The sequence below is a fragment of the Tinamus guttatus genome, unplaced genomic scaffold (assembly GCF_059628265.1).
Source record: "Tinamus guttatus ecotype Peru unplaced genomic scaffold, ASM5962826v1 Tinamus_guttatus_pri_ptg000056l, whole genome shotgun sequence".
Lineage (NCBI taxonomy): Eukaryota > Metazoa > Chordata > Aves > Tinamiformes > Tinamidae > Tinamus > Tinamus guttatus.
Genome location: NW_028288590.1, coordinates 210,625 through 232,780, shown reverse-complemented (window position 1 = coordinate 232,780; position 22,156 = coordinate 210,625). Strand labels below are relative to the sequence as shown.

The window sequence follows — 22,156 nt, the reverse complement described above, 5'->3', positions numbered from 1 at the left end:
AGTCACAGCCCTGCAGCTTCACACGCAGTGTCCTCGCTGCCGGCTCCCGCCACACGGCCTTGGTGACACCGAGGTTGTCACCTCCAGCAATGCCTCGCAAGAGGCAGGACGCTCGGCGGGAGCAGCGGGACGCGGGTTTAGGCTCCCTGTGCCCCGCAGCACAAAGCGAAGCTCTGCCCGGAGAACAGCCCCCAACCCCGAGCACCAGGAGCTCTTTAATTCAGCGTATCCAATGCAAAGCAGCCTAACAAGAAAAGAAGTAGGTGAAAGTCTTAAATGACAACAACATTTCAAGCCAGAACAGGAGATTTAGCGACCTGATTTGCTATTGTTTCCCAGCTCCTTCTCCTAATTTTAGGATGAAAGGAAATTCCAAGCAACAAATGGTGTTGACCTGGCGGGGTCCACGAGCTAAATACAGTGAAGGGCACAGAGCATGTCTATTCCAAATGTGCAGCAATTCCGGCTACAGACTCCAGGCAGTCTTAAAACAAACATTCTTTTTCCAAACACATTTTTGTCTGGAATACACTAGGATAAGATCATGCTGTGCATTGCAGTGCAAAATATATGGGATGCGTTTGCTTGGCACAACAGATTTCAAAGCCACCCATCTCCAGGACAAACTGGCAGCAGTGGGGAGCTGACTGCAGCTTTGCTTACAGTTATCATGATTTACCTTTTTAGCTATGTCACCAAAATCAAAGCAATGTACCAGTTCCTGAGCACAGAAATTGTTAAATTGCCGTAAACTGCATGGATACAAAACAAGCTGCATAACAGAGCTTTCATTACCATAACCATGTTACTGAAGATCATCAAAGCCTCTGTGCGCGCGCGCACACACACACGTGAAGCGCAGAGCAAGCTTTATAATGCGGCTGTTGCGACGATCTCACAGTTCTTCCTGCCCAAATAATTTTGCTTCAGGAAGACATCTGATCAAATACACTGCTCCAGAATACCTCGCTTGTAGTTTTTCGTAAATGTCAGTTTGTTAAACAGTTTCCTCAGAGCCCTGATGCCAGACTCTCCCTCCAGCAGGAGGACAGCCGGGTCGTACCTTCTGCTCCTCAGTGTGCAGTGAAGCTGTGCCCGAATGAAATATTGCAATGTGACAGACGTCCCAAGTGGTCAAAAGTCAACACTGAAGGTCACGGAAACCATGGTTTGCTCAGCAGGGCAGGAGAGGCGCGTTCCCAACGCACACAGAGCCGCTTCGAGCTCCCCAGGGCCCACACACCTAACGCGATGCCACGCAACACCCAGTCACCAAGAACTGGCAGGACAGCGAACAGCAGAGCTGACCCCACGGGGGTCATCCCCACCCCGACTTACGGAAACGGCAACTTCAGCTCCTAACCCTGAGCAAAACTTACAAAGCAGGACTGCGCAACAGAACTGTTGTGACGCTGCGGATAAGCAGAGAATAAGTTAATTTTAAAAGCGTTACTAACACATGGAGTGAAAACTCAAGCAAAAGTCTCTCTGGGGACTGGCAATTACCTCTTTTCTAATCAAGGTCAGCCTGGTTACATACAAATACTAGAAAATGCACCGTTTTGGCAAAACCACTCTGCATGTGTCTACTGAGATCAACTACACACAGCTGTCAGTTCTCTCAGCACTCTCCCCTCATCAGGACTTAGACCACGGTTCTTCAACCCTCCGGGGACGGTGACTCCCCCGCTGCCGCGGGCAGCCCCTTCCAGCGCCTCCCCAGGTGCTCAGTGCCTATCTGCACCTACGGAACGTGCCTGCCCCTACCCAAGCGGCTCGGCCTGCGGCTGCAGCGTTGGCCAGTGCTGCTCCCCTGTCTGGGAATGGGGGTGATCGCAGGAAGGGGTGAGCACGGGCCCCATCCGACCGCCCGCTGTCATCCTCACGCCCTCAGCACGGCATCACTGCCCCGTGGCGACGCACGCGGTCGGCACCAGCGCGGGCGGTGCTGGAAGAGAGGAACCCCTTCTCGTGAGCAGAGAGCGAAGCCTCACACTCATCCCGTCCCTTCCTTGCCCATTAATCAGGGATTTCGGGCTGCGCAGCTCCAGGAGTGGCTCCTCCCGCGCCGCAACGCGGGAAGCAGAGCCCACGCATGGGGCACCTCGCTGCCCGTGGGTGTCAGCGCAGAGCTTCCCGCGTGATTAGGAAAGCAGGAGACGTTTCTGGAAAAGCAGCTGCATGCAGGCTGCAAAGGGCATGTGGGAGGCATGGGCAGAGAGGAACGCAGACGTCCAAATCTGGCAGCGACCTGCAGCATGGGGCAGGCCCCAGCGTCACAGAACGGCCGGGCTCATGGGGGACCTCTGGGATCAGCCGGTCCCAGCCCTGGTCGAGCAGGGTCAGCCACAATGGCTTGTTCAGGGCCACAGCCAGTCGGGTTTGGGGTATCTCCAAGAACTGAGGCTCCATAACCTCTCCAGATAACCTGTGCCACTGTTGGACCATTCTTACAAAACATAAAAAAGTTTTTTACTGGATGTTTAAGCAGGATTTCCTGTATTTCAGTTTGCGCCTGTTATCTCTTGTCCGTTTTGCTAGGCATCACTGAGGAGAGTCTGGCTCCGTCTTCGTTACTGATTCTCCCCAGGTGTTTCTAACATCAATACGGTCATGCTGAGCCTCCTCTTCTCGAGGCTCAACAATCCCGGCTCTCGCAGTCTCCGCTCGGCTAACAGATGCTCCAATCCCTTAATCATCTTTGTGGCCCTTTGCCGCACTTGCTCCAGGATGTCCATGTCCCCATGGCTCCGGGAGGCTCCAGACATGGCCTCAGCCCCGTGGAGCAGTGGGCAGGATCCTCCTGGCCCCACTCCTCCTGATGCACCCCAGAGGCTGTGCCTCTGCTTCAGGGGCATATTGCAGGCCCATGTCCAACCTGATGCCCGCCTGGGCAACCCTCGCCCCTCATGTCCTTTGCTGCCGAGCTGCTCTCCAGAAGGTCATTCCCAAGCCTTTACCCTTTACTGCTGCTTTGAGTTACTCCCCCCAGGTGCAGGACTTGCCCTTTCCCTTTGCTGAACTTCTCAGCCCATCTCTCCAGCTTGTCCAGGTTGCTCTGACGGCAGCACAACCATCTGCTACCCTCAAAGCAACACGCAGGGCCCACGTGCACACGCAGCGCAGTCCCGACGGGCCTGCTTACGTCGCTGCTCAACCTCTCGGGTACAAGAGGCTCTAAGAAACACCTGAAGGAGCTTCTGTCCTTGCCGCTGCAATCAGCACATCTCCACCTAGGCTCTGTTTCTCTGCCTCACTACCCTTCTCCAAGCCTCAGTCACACCTCCGACTGCCCAAACTCCTATCTGCAAAGCACCCAGCATTACTGAAGAGGCTGTGGCAAAGCCCCAGGGCATGGAAAAAGGCCCGCGGAGCTACGAGGTCAGCCTGGATAAGCACAGCACTTCAACGGCAATGCTGAGAATTTGGACCCTGTCCTTAGGGATTCCAGTTCTGCTCCTGCAGCGCCCAGCAAGGCTGTGCCTCCTCCCTCTGCCCACTTGTTCGACCAGATCAAGAGGTGGAAAATGAAGAAAGGAGAGAGCACAATGGATAAAAGGATCAGAACAAACCCTCTGAGCTACCACTTATCTCGGCAGGTCCCCAGACACAACCAAGCCCTGCGGGTTCCCTCAACAGGGTTAAAGGCCAAGCGCAGCCCGCGCAGCAGGCAGGGACCCTCTCCAGCAGCTCCATGGCGCGGCACGGGGACCCCACAGCGCAGGACGGCGCAGCCCGCGCTGCAGGCAGGGACCCTCCTCGGCATCTTCGCAGCACTGCATGGGGACACCGCAGCGTGGGACAGCACAGCCCACACAGCAGACTGCTGGGGCCCACGGAGTCGTGGCCATGGAGCCAGGGATAGGCCCACAGCCACATGCCCATCCCGATTCCCACATCGGCAAGAGCACAAGCACCTGCTCCCTCATTGCAGCTGCAGGGACACCGGCTCCGAGAGCCAAGGAAGCAGCAAAAGCCTTCTAGGGGCTGCATCCCGGGACGCAGCGACACTCACTGCAAATGGGACAGCCTGCCCCGCTCGCGGGGTTCCTGCTGCAGCCTGCGATGGGCCACAGCTCCCTGTTTGTGGGGTTAGGATTTGAGGCTGCAGCAGCAGCAGCTTTCGTCCTGCCTGGGCCGCGGCCGCAGCTCTGCCCTCGCTGCTCCACAGGAGGGACCGCCGCAGTCCCAACGCTCTTCGCCCATCTCCCACCCATGCAGCAGCCCTGCCCAAGGTCACCGGCTAATCCCCGCGAAGAGGCTGCCACAGAGGGATCTTTGTTCCCCTGAGCCCGTCCCAGGGCCTCCCCCACTGTTCTCATGGCGCTGGCAGCCCCCACGCGGAGGCAGCAGACACGGCCCCACTCCTCTCCCGTCCCCACCGAGGCGGCCGCTTTGTTTGGTGCAGAGGCTCGGGACGCCCGCGCTGCCCTTGGGGTCCCCGTACTGCCCCCGAGGCCCTCGTGCAGCGTTGGAAGGAGGGGACGGCTGCCAAGGGCCCTGCGGAGCTGCCTGGGGGACACTCCAAGGAGGGGACGGCAGCACTGTGGTGGGGCAGGCGCCACGCAGAGTCACCCGTCCAGCACCCAGCTGCAGAGGCACCACCCGACCGCATGCATGGGCTGACGTCTGCGGAGGAGAGCAGAGCCCACCTGGCAGCCAGGACCTGGTCCGTGCTGCGAACGGCCTTCACTCAAGAACCACGCCAAAACGTCTTGCTGCCGCACTGGCACCCAGGCAGCAGCTCCCGACGTCTCCCCGTTTCCTCAGACGCTCTCGTGTCGACACGGCTTGGAGGTGTCTCAACAGCTGAGGCCCCAGCCGGGGGCGACGGCCATGGGCAGCCCTGCTGCAGGGACCGCACAGAGCCACCAGGCACAGCACTGCTCTGACGGCCCACGCCAAAGGGACAGGGTGAGGGTTCTGCTCACCCTTTTGATCCAGCAGTCCCAGCCACCAGGACAGGCCCCCTTATATCTCATGAGCTTTAGGAGACCACTGACCCCCCCCGGTTCAATCCCTCTGCCTTCAGCAGGACAGCACGTGTTTAGTTAAGGGCAGGATCACACCATTTAGCACAAGAATAACTGCAATCCTGCTGGTGATTCAGGGGCAAGAACAGGGCCCATTCCACCGAGGAACGGGTTGATGCCGAAGGCCAAGAGCAGCCATAGCAGAACCTGGTGCTCCTTGACCAGAGGAAACCACACAGGATTCAACCACCCAGACACGAGGAGTCAGATGGGAAAGGTCGCAGCTTGGGTAGCTCCTCAGTATGCTCATAAAAAACAGTGATTTTAAAAATATTTGGGCTTTGTGCTTCATTCCCATTTCCCTGGCTAAACGTGGCTTGACCTGTGGAGGACGCCCTGCCGAGGAGGCCCAGACTGACACACAATCCACAGCCAAGGCAGCAGCCCCTGCGTGTCCCTTTCCAGTCTACAAGTAGGAGAAGCAGGAACAGAACTGGGGTCCCTCCTACATCTGCGAGGGAGGAAATAGCTGATCCCTGAAGGCCGTGACAGCAACTGCTGGGATTGCCTCTGGGAAAGGTGAGCCGCAGGAAAGACACTGCAAAGCTAGAAGCAGAAACTGCAAAGCGAAGCCCTGGGGAGCAGATCCACTCCAGTCCCTCTAGGTCACTGTGCTCGGAGCCAGCTCTTCACAGGGGTGGTCACAGAACCCCCCCTTTGGGCAACTCGAGCAGGAAATCAGAGGGCTACATGGCAGGACTGGGTCCACTTGAGGAGGGCCAAATGCCTCTATCAGCAGGAGCTTTCACCAGCAGAGCAGATAACTCCAGCCAGACCTTCCCCTATGTCACGGTGACATGATCCAAGCAATGCACACTGCCAGGAGGGCCAGAATCAAAAAGTGTCACTCCACCAGAAATCTGGCTATAGAGGCAGAGATAAAAAAAGTGATCCTCATCCCCAAGGCAGACCAGAGTAGTCTGAACTGCCGTGCAAAGACTGTACCCAGCCACTAGAGAGATGCCCTGATTCCCCAGGGAGACCCAACAACACCAGGTACTCCCTTGTACCCAGCAGGGACCAGGAGACTCATCCTTGCTTTTGGGGCAAGGCCAGAGCACAGCGCAGCTTGATCCCTTTTCCCAGCCACGGGATGCTCCCCAGTAAACAGCTCCAAGCACAGCACTGCCCCACTTTGCTGCTCACAGCATCTGCCACCAGCACGAACCCCGCTGCAGCCCTTCCTCTTTGGTCACCACCGCACGGGCAAAACCGCCCGGAGAGGCGGTGGCAACCGAGCCCTAGGGAGAAACACCCGGCGGCAAAACTGCCACACGCAGAGGGCCCTTCCCAGGTCAGGGCGAGCGGGCGGCAGAGCCGGGAGCCTCCCCTCCACCTGCAGCCCGGTCTGCGGAGCCGCAGGGGCTGGGGCCGCGGAGGGACATGGGGGCCAGAGGGGACAGGGCCACGCGGGCCGCTCCATGCTCGGGAACACGGTGCTCGTTACGCGCACCGGCCGGATTTCCCACTATTTAACCCCACGCATCAGGAATGCATCTCAAACATACAAAAGCACTTCAGCAGCAGGAGCACATTCCAGCTCAGACAAAGCAAGCTGTCCCCGAGCCAAGGCTCCCCAGCTGCTGCTTCCCAGGCATTTACTCAGGGAGGCAGGAATGCAGCCCCCTCCGGGGTGCGACACAGCCACTGCTCAACTGCCAAGAGCAGCAGTGCCCGAGAAGGACGCGCAGGAGCGAGACGGGAGCTCTGGTTCATGTGAAATGACAGACCCACCGCAGGCCGCAGAAAGGAAATCCCCGAGCCAGAATTAGATCACGACAGCACAGCGAACGCTGGGCTCTCGCAGGGCGCGACGCTGTCGCAAACGGGTCCGTGGGAGGCAGTGCCATAGCACGAGGGCAGAGCAGGAGGGGACAGCACGGGGGGCAGAGCAGGGGAGGCAGCAGGAGCAGCCGCCGTCCTGCCCAGGGCTGAGGCTGCAGGCAGGGAGCTGTCGGACACAGCAGCGCTTCCCGCCGCATGCAGGAACAGCTCTGCACCGAATGCTGCAAAAGCGCCAACCCGCTCCACTGGACACAGCTACAGGACTGAGAGGTGTGGTTGGACCCTCCTACAGCGAAGGAAAAATCTGCTGTGCCCCCGCTCCACCCCGAGATCCGGCCCGCTCCTCAGCTCTGTTATCTCCCGCCTGCCCCAGTTCCAGCCCTTCGGAAGAGGCATTGCTGTAGGGAGCCCGTTCATCCCGTCAGGATCCCTCCTGGCCAGCGGGAGGTCACCCAGCAATCAGACACGTCTCTTTTCTTCAATCCATAGCGCTAGTCATCAGCACATGGGGATAACACAAGGGGTCATGCACCAACCTGCTCCAGTTGGTTTGAGAAGGACCGTGTTTTCCTGAGACAAAAACCTGCAGGGTAATAGGAATTCTGCAACGGACACAGCTTCGCCAGCACTACTGTGACTTACTGTCATAGTGTCTAGTGCTGAAACTGGGAAACAAGGGGCAAGTTTACGACTCAGCAGGGAGCGAGGCATGCGGAGCACAGCAGGTACCCCCGCGTTCCCTGGGGCACGTATAGGCGACTGGAAAAATCCCGAAGAGTTACATGTTCCTCTGTGGAAGGGGACAGGAAGAGGTTCTCAGACACAAACAGCTCCTCTGAGCAGGAAGAGCACAAGAAATAGGAAGGTGCCGCAGCAGCTCTCAAGGGAAAACTCATACACGATTAAATACTCTGAGGTAGAAATAGAAAAAGGCAGAGTCAGAAGCCACAGGGGAGCTGTGATGCCAGAGCCCAGCGAGCAGCCACCTGCAGCTCCCCCGGCCGATGCCCCTGTGCCTCACCGCTCGCCACGCTCCTCCGGCCGCATCCTAGCATCCCTCAGGGAGACGGAGCAAAACAAAGCCATGAAACTCAGGAATATGCACAGAAACATGTTAAATAGGTCAGAGGAGACCTAAAGAGGTTACTCTAGCCCTGCCCTTCCCCCTAACCACTGATCAAACATCACCTGTATCACTCCTGGCAGGTGCCCAGACGAGAGTCAGAGGGAATCAGCCGAGGCCCAGGGGATGCAGCAGCTGCAGATCCTGCCTCCGCACAGAGGATGGCAGCTCACTGCAGTATTCGCCTGTCCCGGGGGAGCCCAGGGACACGAGCAGGAGCCTGCTCGGCAGCTGCCAGGGGAGCAGCGAGCGCCGGGTGGAGCAGCCGAGCTGGCAGCGGCTGCGCTAAGGACATGGGGAAGGCACCAACGGCACCACGGGACGGACAGAGCTTCCACCAGGACTAAGCAGGGTGTCCGCCAGTGTTCCTGCACAGCCCGGGAGCGGTGCAGCGGCGGGCCTGGGAGAGGCAGCCCTGCTGAGGCTGCTGCCCACGCGCCCAGCCCTGCACACCCTCCCGCACCGAGACGGAGCGCTGGGATGAGCTGCTCCCACACCGTTATCCCTGCGCCCCGCTGCGCTCCTCCGCACCCAGCACAGCACTGCACACCCTCCTGCACTGAGACGGAGCACTGGGATTGCGTGGGGCCACACACGGCCTGCACACCGGCCACAAGGGAGGCTGAGGAGAGCTCCAGAGCCCACACAAAGATGGGAATTAACTGCGAATTACTATTTGCAACCTTGGAGCATTCCTGTGCACACTGTTTATCACAGTAAAATCCATTTCCTGCTCCTCTTTATATGTTCCAGAGGGCTATGAGCTCTTTTTTTTTCTACAAATGAGCTTTTATCCAGCTCTTATTATTATTCCACTACTTATCCTAAGTCTCCCTTGTTACCCTGCTCCTGTACTTACAAAAGAGAAAGCGACTGCCGGAGGAGAGGGCAGGATGGGGTGCAGTGCCCTGCACTGCTTCAGTTTCTGAGCAGCAGCACATCCCAGGTAGCTCTGAAGGAGCGAAATCCCAGAATCCCAGAATGGCTGAGGTTGGCAGGGACCCCTAGAGATGATCTAGTCCAACCCCCCTGCACACACAGGGACACCCAGGACATGTGAAATCCCAGCGGCCGCACACGCGGAGGACGCGGCTCCCGGGCGGCGCCGCGGGAGCTGCCGGCGCAGAGCACAGGGTTCCCGGCAATCCAGTGAAACCAGTTCCTTGGCTGGTTTTGCTGAACAAGGGCAGTTTTGCAGGAAACCCACGGGCTGAGCAAGAACAGCCCCGTGCGCAGGGCGCTCCGTGGGCACCGCAGTGCCAGCTCCTGCAACTGAGCAGGACGAGTCTCAGTCCCAGGGTTTCACTGCCCGCAGCGTCTGCAGGGAAGGGCGAGCGGCCGGAGGGGTTAGAACCAATAGCCTCGCTCCTCCGTGAAGGTAGATAGAAGCCAAGATTCTGCTCAGAGCCCCAGAGCCGGGAAACTCAAAGCTGCTCCTAATTAGCCTGGCCCAGACCCCGCCCGGGGATTGGGAAAGTGACAAACAGGGCTCGGGTTTCCCGCCCGCAGGAGCCCGGCTGGGACAAAGGACAGGGCCTGGCCCCACGGTCAGAGGCAGCCCCGAAGCCTGGCTGTTCCCACCGCCCGGCTGCAGAGCCGACCGGCCAGGGCAGGAAGGTGCCGACGGGGCCTGCAGGGCAGCCACTCTCTGAAGGCGGTTGGGGCCCGCGGGGCCTCCCTCCTGGGACGTGAGCGACAAGCAGCTCCGCGGGCCGGAGGGAAGGTCCTCCGCTCCGGGTCCCCTCCACGCAGGAGCTCGGTGCAAACTGCAGCACAGAGGGGCTCTTCCCACACAGTTCGGCATCCCGGGGCTCACGGCTCCGGACTCGGCACTACTCGAAGGTCGCCAGCAGCGACGGCTCCTCACGCCCTCCTCCTGCTCCTGCACCGCGGGGTCCCGCGGCTGCTGCGCCCTGACCCTCCTGGACCCCCCCAGCCTCCTGCGCTGGGCCCCTTCCAGCCTTCCGGCTGCTCCCGCCACCCACCAGCCCCACTCCAGCTGGGCTCCCTCCGGCCTTCCCGTGCTCCGGACCAAAGCGCTCCTCCTGCCGCGCACGGAGGGGCCTTTGGGTGCCTGTGGCTCCCGTCGCAGCTGCCACGCTGCAGCTCCCGTTCCGGAGCGCACTCGCGCCAGGCTCACCGCAACCATGCGCTACGGGCGCTCGCGGAGCAGGGATGGAAGGGGCCAGGTGCATTCGGCAGCTCTAATGAACTGATCCAGCAGCCAGGGTCCTGGAGAAGCAAGGAACCTGTCGCGTGCCCTGCTGTCCTGCAGAGATCCCCTGCGCCAGCAGCAGCCAGCGCGGAGCAAGGAGCTCCCACCTGTGGAATCTACACGCCAGCAAAAAGCACGGGGAATTCAGCAAATAGAACTTAACATTTCCCATTAAATCATGCTGCATCACTAGCAGCAAACGCCTGGGACAAGACAGGAGATGCTCTGAACGCAGATTTAATCTATCACTTCAAAAAGAGTTCAGCCACCACCATAATGAGAAACCCAGGCTCGAAACAACAACATTCCCTGTGGCGTAAATAAAGCAGGAGCAGGAGCGGATGGGAAGGGCCGAGCCATGACGGGAAGGCAAGAGGCAGAGAGCCGCTTCCCCAGCTCCGGGGAGACGGGGAAGGAGCCACAGCGGTTCCACTGGGAAGCGCTGGGCAGAGGCAGGACTCGGCACCAGGGAAGAGCCCAGAGTGGCCAGAAAGGGATACAGGAGGACCTGGTGTGAGGGAGAACGGTGCCAACAAAAGAGCAAGAGATCACCAGGGATTTGGGAGCTTGGGGCAAGCAGGCGAAGGGCAAATAAAAGCCTGTGGCAGAGATGGTTCAGCAGCGGGAGCCAGAGGAAAACCTGTGCAAGAAGAGATAGAAAAAACATCGCACGTTTCCAAAGCTGCTGCTGCTTCGCTGTTTAAAGATGACAACATTTTTCAGAGCTAGCCGCCCCTCTGCTCTGTGGCTTCAAAAACCACCTCCACATAGAAGTCCTCTCCAAACACCCCACCTCAGCCCTCAGAAATCCACTGGTTGCGGCCAGGCTTGTTCCTGAGCGCTCCGACTGCTCCGCACGCTCCGACTCGCACCTTTCCGGCTGCTCTCCCCTTGCTGCCCTGCTCTCCCCAACGTGGGCGCCCGGCACCACTCCGACCCGTCCCCCTGCGTCGCAGCACGTGGGTTGGCACGAGGCCCCGCTCCTGCGGCACGCGGGGCGCTGCCCCAGCACCGCTCCTGCGCCCGAGCAAACCCTCCCGTCGAAGACCCCTTCAAGCGCCCGCGCTCAGGGAAGGTCGCTGCCTCGGGCACATCTTGCTTTCCCAGCCTTTCCCGATGAAAGGGCAATCTATTTCCAATGCTCATCCCACATCCAGCCTGCAAACACATGGACTCCCCTGCCCAGCAGCGATGAGCCCGTGCCGTGAGGGCCCCCAGCAGCCACAGTCTTCCACAACCTGCATCTCCCCTGCGCAGCCCCTGCCTGCCTCCCTCGCGGCCTCCTCCTGCCTCCCTACCTGACCCCCCTGCGGGTTCCCCCCTGCCCCCGCGCAGGGTTTAGGCCTCGCATGCTGCCCAGCACCCTCAGTTACTCACAGAAGCTCGACCTGCACCGAGCATCAAGGCACAGAGGGTCGCACCCCAGGTTGCTCCAACTTTGCGCTCTGGCCTGGACCTCACAGAGCCCCAGCTGGAAGCAGCATTCGATGTGACCGCGGGATCCGCTTCCCTTCGTGCTGGTCTCCGGAGCCCGGTGCCCCGGCAGCACCCTCAGCTGCCGGGTTCTTTCCGAGGGCAGGTCCCCCCGCTCCCCGGCACGCTCGACCCTTGCCTCTCCTGCAGGGCCGGTTCAGCTTCGCGAGGCTGACGAGCCCAGTCGCTGCTGCAGAAACGCAGGCGCCCGCACGAGTTCGGCTGCCCAAGAGCAGCGGCGGCGCAGCCAGCACCGCGTGTGGGCCGGCGCTGGGTGCCTCTCCGCTCCGTGGACTGGGGCGGTTCTTTTCTGAGCTCAGGCCCGTTTTGAGCTTCCATTGTGGCACATGACAAGCAGTTCTACACCTTAACTACTCTTCAGATTGGCTACAAGGAAGTAATTTTTCCATGTGAACAAAGCCATTACTGATTTCACCTACCGTCCTCTGGCCCTCATCCCAGAAGGGACAGCGGACAGTTGCTCCCTGTTCATTTTCTCCAGACGTCCCGATGAGGGAGGTGCAGCTCCTCTCTCCGGCTGGAGATGGGCTCTCTGCGGATTCTATGGGAAAGCGGCTGCAAACCTCTTGCGACCCCTCGCCTTCCTCTTTACTCCTTCCAACTCTAAGGCATTCCCTTTGAGCTGGGGAACCAGAAACGTGCACCACATTTGTATGATGACCTAATAGTATTTTTCTGCTCTTTAATGCTTTTCTAATAATTCCTAGGCATTAAAAAACAAACCCAAAAATTGTAGGGAACAGACTGTCTGCAGAGGGACCCCGTGATCCTGGGAGAGGTCACAGGAAGAGCATTGATGCTCCTATGCAGAACAGACATCACACCTGGAGCTGAACAACAGTGTCTGCAGATACAGGTTCTTCAGGCAACAAGGAGGAAGAGACACCGCAGCTCGGACAGACACACAGGCACAATTTCATCTGCCTGAACGCAGACTAAACAAAACGTCTGTGTAAAATTTGCACTTGTCGTGCCGGAGTTGCTGCTCAAAAGCTAAGAAAAACCCAACCACATCCAAAAAACTGCCACATCTCAGTAAAACTCATGCGCGCATAACCGCAAAGACGGCGTCCTGAGACGACACCGAGCTGCGCTGTGCAAGGAAGGCGACTTCACTGCAGACGCGCTGCAAGCACCCTGCTCTGCAGGAGACTTGTGCTCACTCATCTGTCTTGACCTGCCTGTAGCCTGCACCACGAGCTTCCCCCGTCTGAGAAGGCCTAGGTATTTATAAGCATATAAAAACATCCATAAAGTACAATACGATCTCAAGACACATGATGAAGCAGGTACTGGCGCCTCAGTACCTGCACAAGGCGCCCTCGCAGCGGCAGCAAGGCGGCCCGCAGCGCCCCAGAGAGCACCGAGCCAGGAGAGAAGGCAAAAATCACAGGAGAGCAAAGCGGTGCCACTCCTGCACGGGAGAACCTGTCCGAGGAGGGATGCACCAGTTGTTCAGCTGAGCAAACCTGACCAAAAGCAAGTATTTTGTCGGATTTCATGGCGCTAAGAAGAGCCTATCCATGACTCAACAGGAGGTGCCAGGGTGTGTAAAGCGAAGCGTGACTTGGTCCGCGGATACCCTGGCACACACCTGCCCAAACAGGCGCCACGCAAACACTCCTTCTGCACAAGTAACAGCGAACTCACTCCCAAAAACGGGGCGATTTTCACACGAGGGAGATGGAAAACCTTCCTCCAGAACATCCTGCAGCCCGACAGGACCACACGGCCTCCTCCTTGTGAGCGGCGAGGGATGGCGGGCCCAAGGCCAGCTCTGCTTCGAAGCGCCCCGCACCAGCAGGACAGAGTGGCAGTGCCCGCCCTGGCCGGTGGCACCGGGGTCCGGAGCGGGGCCCGGCCGAGCAGGACAGCATCACCCGTGCTGGGAGCACCGCGCTGGAAGGAGCCCTGGGCTCTGCATCCCCGTTAAAAGCACGAGGTGCATCTCCCATCCTTAACGCGCCTGTTTAGCGCCCTTCTGCAGCTCCCAGGTTAAACCAGGGCTCCTGGCTGGTCGCGCGACCCTGCTCGGGGGGTCACGGGCCTGCTCCATGTGGCCACCTGCATGGGGCCGGAGCCCTGGGACCGTGGGAAGACCCTGTGGGGGCTGCGGAGCAGAGACCCCCCACGACCCCTCCACTGCCGCGACCTGGCACCGCGTCCTACGGGCGGGTGGGCGCGAGCCGGGCTGGAACGGCGCCCTGGTGCGGGGAAACGGGGAGCGGGACGAGGCGGCCGGGCCGGGCTGGGCACGGGAGGAGGCGGCCGGGCCGGGGCGCGTCGCGGCGACACCGCTCCGGGTGGCGGCGGCGCCCAGGCCTCGGGTCCGCGGCAGGCGGTGCGCGGGGCCTGGTCGGGCCGGGCCACACCGAGCCGAGCCGAGCCGGGAGCGGGAGGAAGCAGCTGGGCCGGGCCGGAACGAGCCTGGCCGGGCGGGGCCGCACCGAGCCGGGCCAAGCCGTTCCAGGCCAGCCCGCACCGAGCTGAGCTGGGAACGGGAGGAGGGAGTAGGGCCGGGCCGCACCGAGCCGGGTCGGGCCGCTTTAGACCAGGCCTCGCCGAGCCGAGCCGAGCCGGGAGAGGGAGGAGGGAGCAGGGCCGGGCCGCACCGGGCCGGGAGCGGGAGGAGGGAACCGGGCCGGGTCGGGCCGAGCCGTTCCAGACCAGGCCGCACCGGGCCAGGCCGGGAGCGGGAGGAGGGAGCCGGGCCGGCCGCGCGGCGGCCTCACCTTGGGCAGCTCGCGGAGCTGGTTGGCGTCCAGCAGCAGCTCCTCGAGCGAGCGGCTGTAGCGGTAGATCTCCTCGGGCACGGCCTGCAGCGAGCAGTGCCGCCGGTCGAGCGCCTCCACGTGCCGGTTGCAGCGCCAGAGCGGCGGCATGCAGCGCAGCATCGCGCCGGGCCCGCGCCGCCCGCAAGGCCGCGCCGGGGCCGGGGCCGGGGCCGGCGTCGCGCTCGGGCTCCGCGCCGCCCCGCGGGCCGCGCCGCCGCCCGCTGCGAGGAGGCCGCGGGCGGCGCTGGGAGAGCGAGTCCGAGGCCGCGGCGCCGCCTCCCGCCTCCCGCCCTGCCCCGCGCCGGCGCCGCCCGCCCGGCTCGGAGCGGGGCCCGCGGGGGAGCCGGGGCGCGCGCGGCCGCCCGGGCTGCGGTTAAAGCGCTAAGGGAAGGAGCCGCCCGCGCCGCCGGCCCCGCTGCCCTCTGCAGCGGCCGGTTCGGGCAGCGGGTGCGGCGGTGCCGGGGAGCGCGGGGGTGACTGCGAGGCCGCGGAGGCAGCAGGAGTCGGCTCGGGGCGCAGGGAGCGGGGCTGGCGCTGAGGCGGCGCCGTCCCCTGCGGTCGCGGGCAGCCAAACTGGGGAGATTCCGGCGCCATTTCCTGGAAAAGGGGGTGCGGCAGTGCAGGGCAAAACCCTTTTCTTGGCGTTTTGAGGGCGCTGGGCACAGACCCAGAGTCTGTTTTACACAAGCTCCCAGGTTACAAACGGGCCAGGAACGGCAGAAACGACCCCCCAGAGCGGGAAACGTCCCAAAACGGGTCCTGGGAGGGCAGCGCAGCGGGACGTGTCCGCAGGGCCCTGGCCAGTGAAGCAAGGAGGTCGGAGCCAGGCACAGAGCTGCTCGTTGGCCTCCGAACCCACAGGCCCTGGTGCCGCATCCTTCGAGACGGATCAACCTCGGATCCCTGTTCAGAGCAGCCACCAAACCTGGCAGAACAACGGAGAACTCCTACAACAGGAGATTGTATCATTTTGAGTTATTTAGCCTCATAAAACAAATACCTGCAAGAAACCATGTTCTGTAGAAACACTTGTAAGGACAGAAATAAAGATAACACAGCTAAACTAAATAAAGGTGCTAGTACAAGAGTAAGTGTGAAACAGGTGCTTATAAGTTAGGTTTCCAACTTCAAGAGGCAGGAAAACCTACCTGTGCACCTCAGCATTAACATCAGGACCTTTGTTCATCTCTGCCGAGCTGCTACCTGCATTTTGATGCTATTCTTAAGGATCCTGCAAGTGGGAGAGAATGGTTTTATTTAAGGATTCAGATCTTAAGGTACAACTGAAATTCTGCAAGCGCTTTGAGCGGCAGAAACATCGCTGCCCAGGGGCAGTGGCCCCAACAGGGTCCTGCTCAAGCTCCAGGGGTGCCAAACGCAGCTCGTGTCCCCAGCCATCCAGGGAAGGAAGCGCAGCAGAACCTGACCCGCTCCGGACACAGCGGGAATGCTGTGGGGTTTCCCTGGCAGCCCAACTTCCCAACCCGTCCTGAAGGAAGCAAGGATTTCTGTGTAAGCTGCTCTTGCTCTGTGCACGTGGCATGGCTGTAAGACCCATCTGCTCCGTTTCCCAGCCGCTGCCAAGCTTTCCTCACCCCACTGCTGAATCCATGCTAGGATTACTGACACGTGCTGAGTCCAAGACCAACAGGGGAAGCCTCACCAAGGATTGCCTCAGAAGTCCCATCGCAACCTAGTGCTCGTCTGCGTTTAACGCTGTCCATGATTTTGCTGGGTTATTGCAGGAGTAGCTTCAGTGAGAAGTTCACTAGAACAAGCCCAAATGAAACAAACAACTTTTCCAGAAACCTGCAAATACACGAGCTGCTTTGCCAGCTGGAGGAGTGCAGAAGAAAGTAGGAGAGGGCCGTGCACAAAGGGCTCAAGGCAGTAATAGCTGAACATGGCCATTCCCAGCCACTTCAGTGCAGCTTGCTCTTGGAACAGGTTCTGGGGCGAGAAACCCCGAGTCCGATGCTATGTAAGGTGCCAGATCGGGAGGGTTTCGGCTGTAGTGCACGAACAAACACCACCTCTAAGCTAGGAAATCTCTTCCCTGTAAGTTGTTGGCCTCTGAGGAGTGTTTATTCCATGCTTGCCCTCTTCTAGGCTTGTCCAGAAACCTTCACCAGTCATCACCTTGCACAGGATGGAGCCTTGTGTCCAAGACAGCAGGGCTGCCACTTAGCACAGAGCACTTTGTTCTGTAGAAAGCAAGAATGGCATTGAAACAACAGAGGTAAATGCCAGGGAATGTGGCCACTTGACAGAAAAACAGCCAGTTCTTAAGGACCTTTTAGAGAATGTTCCTGGAGGGGGGGAAGCTGAGGAAAGCAGAGTGAGAATCTGCAGAGATGAGAGGGTAGAAGAGCCTGGAGGCTGCAGCTCTAAAGCTGCAGCCACCAGGACCTGGGGTTTGGATCCTCAGAGGAGATGAGTCCCCCAGCACATGCGGGAGAGCAGGAGCGTCACCAGTGGCAGCTGCACGGGGGCTCTGCAGGATGGAGGCGCCGTCGCCCGGAGCTCGTCCACACAGAGAGAAGGGGGAGGTTGGCTGAGCTCTGCTTTCACACTGATCTGCATGCAGGAGTTTTTGGACACTGACACGGCTGCTTTAGCAGCCACCCCCATGCCTTGCCCATGAAGAGTCAGGTAATGAGCTCAAATGCCTGTAAATCCAAGCCCCTTCAGCCTTAGCCTGTGCTCCACTAGCAAGCACGAAGCCTGAGCACTGACCCATTAGCCCTCTATAGCCCCAACAACTTTCTGTTTTGTTTTTTGCTCTCCTTGTTAGGATCCTCCTGCGGAGAGCCAGGAACACTCCTGCCTCTGCCGTACCTGTGTTGGTCATATACAGTCCTGCCACTGCCCCGCACCGAGGCTGCAGTCACACAACTAAAATCTGGGGAAGAGGCAGCACGTACAGGAAGATGCTAATGAAACAAGATTTTATGTCGTTCATAATGAAAATTACCCTATTCACTTGGAATAAGGACCATGTGGATAAACAGTATTTTCAAGGGGCAAATACACGCATCAGAAGTTTTTCCTCCAGTATTTTGCTTCAAACTGCCACATCCCAAATTATTTGGTCCTTCCCTGCTCATGCATTGTGCAGGAGACCAACATCAGCCCATAGAGCTTTGAAGCGGTGCAGAAATGTGCATCAGGAACCAGACAAGGAACAGCATTCCATGGGCTGAGGCCTGGAAATTCAACGTCCTGGGATGCCACCCAAGAAAATGCCAGTTCCATCCTGCTCTGTAATTAAGAGCTGTGTATATATGCAAGGTTCAAACTAGGGGTTGGTTATCCCTCTTGCCCAAGCGTTCGGAAAGTGTTTCAAAGCTGGGGTAGGGCAGGGAAAAACAGGATGGACAGAAAGAGGAATGTACTGGAATGAGTTTATCATGAACTCAAATGAAAGCCTCCTGAATCACGAAATACCCAACTGAATTTATTCACAGAACTTCTTTACAAGCTCCGTACCCATCTGAGATGAGATTTCAAGCCTTCCTTTTCAGGAGAGCTAGGCAAGGTCTGTGTGTGGAGCGCACAGATGAAGGCCACCTTATCTGTGTCTGGGCACAAACTCTCACCTCCCCGTGAGGCTAAAACACCTAATTCAAAGCTGTAACGTAAGAGTCAGCCTTGCACAGCCGGTGCAGACGTCTGTGAGGCAGCGTTTGTTGCTCGGAAGCAGAGAGCAGACCGGCGGAGCTCGGAGGAGCCCTGGAGAGCGGCTCGCCCAGCCCCGACGCATGGGGCTGCTCCCGGCAGCCAGAGCGTCTCCGCGGCCAGAGCCGCCAGCGCCCTGCGGGCAGCTGCTCCCGCTCCTGCTCCCGGACCCGTCCTCCTCACAGCAAGGAGGGGTTTCCTCCTGCCCAGATGGGACTTCCCACATTTCGGTTTGTGCCTGCTGCTTCTGGTGGCTGGTGACAGAGCCTGGCCCTGTCCTCTCTGCACCCTCCCTTCAGACACTTACCCATGTTGCCAAGATCCCCCTGGGATTTCTTTCTCCAGGCTATGCCAGCCCTGCCCTTGGAGCCTTTCCTCATCCATTAGGGCACCCCCAGCCTGGTGCTGGGAGCTGTTCCTCCTCCCTTGCTCCAGCTCCACGAGGTTCCTCTCCACCCCCCTCTCCAGCCTGTCCCGGGCCCATGGATGGCAGCAGAGCCCCGGGTGGATCAGCCTCTCCTCCCAGGCAGGGACACCCAGGACACGTGCTGAGGGTGCAACCTGTGCCCCACGCAGGTCCCTGAGGAAGCAGCTGGACAGGACTGGGCCCAGCACTGACTGCAGGGGGACACCCCCAGCTACAGGCCCCCAGACAGACTCTGCTCCGCTTATCACGGCCCTGGGACTCTGCCTTTCCCCCAGCTCTCAACGTGCCTCTCTGTCCACTTGTCTCACCCACACGCCTGGAGCTTCCCATGAGGATGCAATGGGAGACAGTGCTGAAAGCCTTGCTGGAGTCGAGGAGACACCAGCCACTGCTCTGCCCTCATCTACCCGCCGTCACCCCATCGCAGAAGGCTCTGGGGTTGGGTCACCAGGATTTCCCCTTGGTGAATAATTGATGACTCCTCCTGATCGCCTTCTTGCCCTTCATGTGCTCAGAAATGCTGTCCAGGATTAGCTACTCTATTATCTTTCCAGGGATTGGATGAATCTGACTGTCTTTTAGTTCCTTGGGCCCATCTTGCCCTTTTTGAAAGCTGGAATGACCTTTGCTTTCTTCCAGTCCTTGGGCATCTCTCCAAGGTGCCTCCTTACCTCAACTCAAGCGAATCCTCTTAAAAAGGCCTTTTGGATTCCAGGGGAGGCCCACAGTTCTGTGAGGCCAGAGGTTTCCAGCCATCTGGGTAATAAGGAACTGCTGACCTGCGATGAAGAGCTGAGACATGAAAGGCTACCTGGAACAAGCTATAGGTCTCTCTTAACCCCTAAAGGAAGCAGTGCTCATGAAAACCGGAATGTTGAACTCCCTGCTGCTCTGGGCCAGACTTTAAGTAAATTCCTGCATGCTAAGGCAGACAAGCTGCATCTCTACCCCTGCATTTGGGGATGTCTTCACTAAAACCTGAAGCATCCTTTGGTAGCTGACACCAGGTAGAGCTGTTCAGTAGCTCATGCAGATGCAGCCAAACAGCTGCCACAGATGAAGGTAGCGAAGCCTCCCAGCTGCTCCGCTCTGCCCTTTCTCTACCAGCTCTGGTCCTAGATAAGTTACTCACACTCCTCAAGATGTGTATGGATCTCCTTGATGCACCGCAGTTACCAGTATGAGTATCAGTCAGTATGGATATAGTTAAACATATGGACTCTGACATAAACAAGGACAAGTTTGGACAGGTTTGAACTTCTTGGTGCTTTCCAGCCATTGTAGTGCTGTGCCTGAACCTTCTGGAGATCAGCACAGTTCTTGGACCTGGTTTTGGGCAGCAAACATAGGAAAGTCCTCTGGTGGAATCACGCGCTAAGGTCTGCAGGTTTTGAAGTTCCTTCTACAGAAAAAGCCCTTTCTGTTTGTCCAGACTTTCTGGTAATTCATCAAGGGCCAGTATTACCAACGGATCGACTGAGAAAGTGCCACACAGAGAGAGCCGCCTGACAGCCACTGCTCTGCCAAGTGGTTCGTTCTGTTAATGGTCCAAACGTGAGATAACGACCTGCAGACACCTGTCCCCTTGTTATAGGGGCATTCCAGCACCTCTCAGATGGTGACTGTGTCACAAAGAACTGAAGCCTGCTCACAGGTGGACACGGTGGTGCTGCTCTTCACCTGGACCTCCCCAGGCTCCTCAGGACATCTGCAACTGTGGAGAGAACATGACAGGAAACAAAATATCCTGAAGAATACACAATGAACGGGCGGAAGCCACTTTACATTTCAGCACCGAAAAACATATATGCACTTAGTTAGTGACCTGTCTTCCTAGGCTGCTAACTGCACATTTCTACATCTACTTCAAAACCCCAAATCATTAAAAATGTACATTGGGGCATCAGGTTTCTATCGGATTTCTTCCCTCCAGGAAAAAAGCCATAATTTGGTGATATTTCTATTGAGAAAATATATTTTGAGATGTTTGCCAGCTATTCCAAGTCGGATTGTATTTTGCTCATGTTATAGTGTTTTAATTAAAATATTATACAGTACAATTCCTGCTCTTTTGTTAGACATTTGACATGCCGAAAAACTTTACAAAGTTACTTACTTTAAACTTGTAAAATATCTTGTTGACCAGGTAAGACCCATCTTGTTAACAAACCTGTTTATTAACATTCAGGCTGCCCCCCTTTAATCAATCCTTTCCCTTCTGTTTTTATTTTGTAATTGCCATCCAGACAACGGGGAACTTCCCGTGCACTCGTTGTGCTCTGAATCCAGCCAGCGGAATGGGAGCCAACGGCGGAACGGAGCTGGACAGGGAACAGCGCAGCCGCAGGAGAGGGCTCGTGGTTTCTCCAGCAGGAGTGGAGACCAGCCTTGGGACAAGCTCGGCCCTCCCGGGAGGACGTTCAGCAGGTCCCGTCACTCACCTGTCCAGAACAGGCGCCTCGAGCCAGGACGAGGAGCTGCCGGGATGGGTGACCACGGGGACGAGCTCATCGAGGGCGGCCAAACACAGGCTGCACAGAGTGGCTCGCTGTTAACTCGGGATGACCCTAAATACCGGGGAAGGGGAAAGGTTACTTGAGCTTATTTAACAGGAAACAACAGTACAAAAACAAGTTAACATAAATCGACTGTAAATAAACTTAGACTGCCAACAAAAATCTCTAATCCCCAACAGAAGAAAGATTCTCGAGCATTTAACTCTTCCTGCTTCGTTTTAAAGGCATCTCTAAATGTAGAAGCAGCCTGAAGTACCAGGAAGCCCAACTCGGAGCTCCTTTCTGACACTGCTGAGATCATCATTCTTAGACGAATTTCTGAACTAAAAATTCTTTTCACATTTCTACTGTTTGCATAACACTTATACATAACAAGAAAAATAACAGCCCTTTATGTGCTTAAGAGCATTTAAAATCATTAACACAAGGAGCTAATTCTGTTCCTACTCATTAAACAAGAAGATTCCAAAAATAAATGCATTCAGGCTTTTAAGAATTACAAAATCTGTGTTTTCCACAAAGCTTGTCCTTTCAGCAAAGCCTGTTTTCCACGTAAGTGTGCACAGCACAGGGGCTGGGTGTTTACTTTAGCCGTGTCTGAGGTGCTGGAGATCAGCAGTGCTGCCCTCGCAGCCCAGCCGTGCCGCGCACAGCCCGCGCTGCCGCTCGCGGTTCAGGCTCGTTCCTGACGGTTGGTGAAGGCAGCTCTCGCCCACGAGCAGAGCTGCGAGGCCGAGCTCGGTATCGGGACGAGCTGGCTGTAATCACTGCGAGGAGGCCCAGCTCGCTACCCTCCTGTCTGCGCCGGCAGAAACGCGCCGTTCTCTGCCGCAGAGCGAGGCAGCGGCTGCCAGCGCAGGGCCGCCCTCCGTACAGGTCAGAGCGCGGCGTCTCTCGGACTCGGCTGCCGCGCGCAGACGGCCGCTCAGCACGCGGCTGCTCCGCTCCCTCCGGGAAGGCTCCAGCCAACCCCAGACAACCACCCTGCGCCGCAGGAAGCCACCACTGACCACACAGCACACCCAGCTGGGCCTGAAGCACTGCGGGAAGGGACTGCCTGCTCCACTCCAACCGCTCCTGACCCAGCTCCGGTGATGATGGCTACTCCAGC

At 58.3% G+C, this 22,156-nt stretch overlaps 1 protein-coding gene across 2 annotated transcripts in view; it reads right to left on the bottom strand.

The window, feature by feature from the left end:
• Positions 1 to 14,546, bottom strand: part of SCRIB (scribble planar cell polarity protein) — a 91,620-nt gene extending 77,074 nt beyond the window's left edge. For both annotated transcript variants that reach the window (XM_088540177.1, XM_088540176.1), the window contains exon 1: positions 14,383 to 14,546. In XM_088540177.1, the coding sequence (XP_088396303.1) occupies positions 14,383 to 14,544 (162 nt within the window). In that variant the 5' untranslated portion in view covers positions 14,545 to 14,546. The remainder of the gene's footprint in view (positions 1 to 14,382) is intronic.
• Positions 14,547 to 22,156: the final 7,610 nt, after the last annotated feature.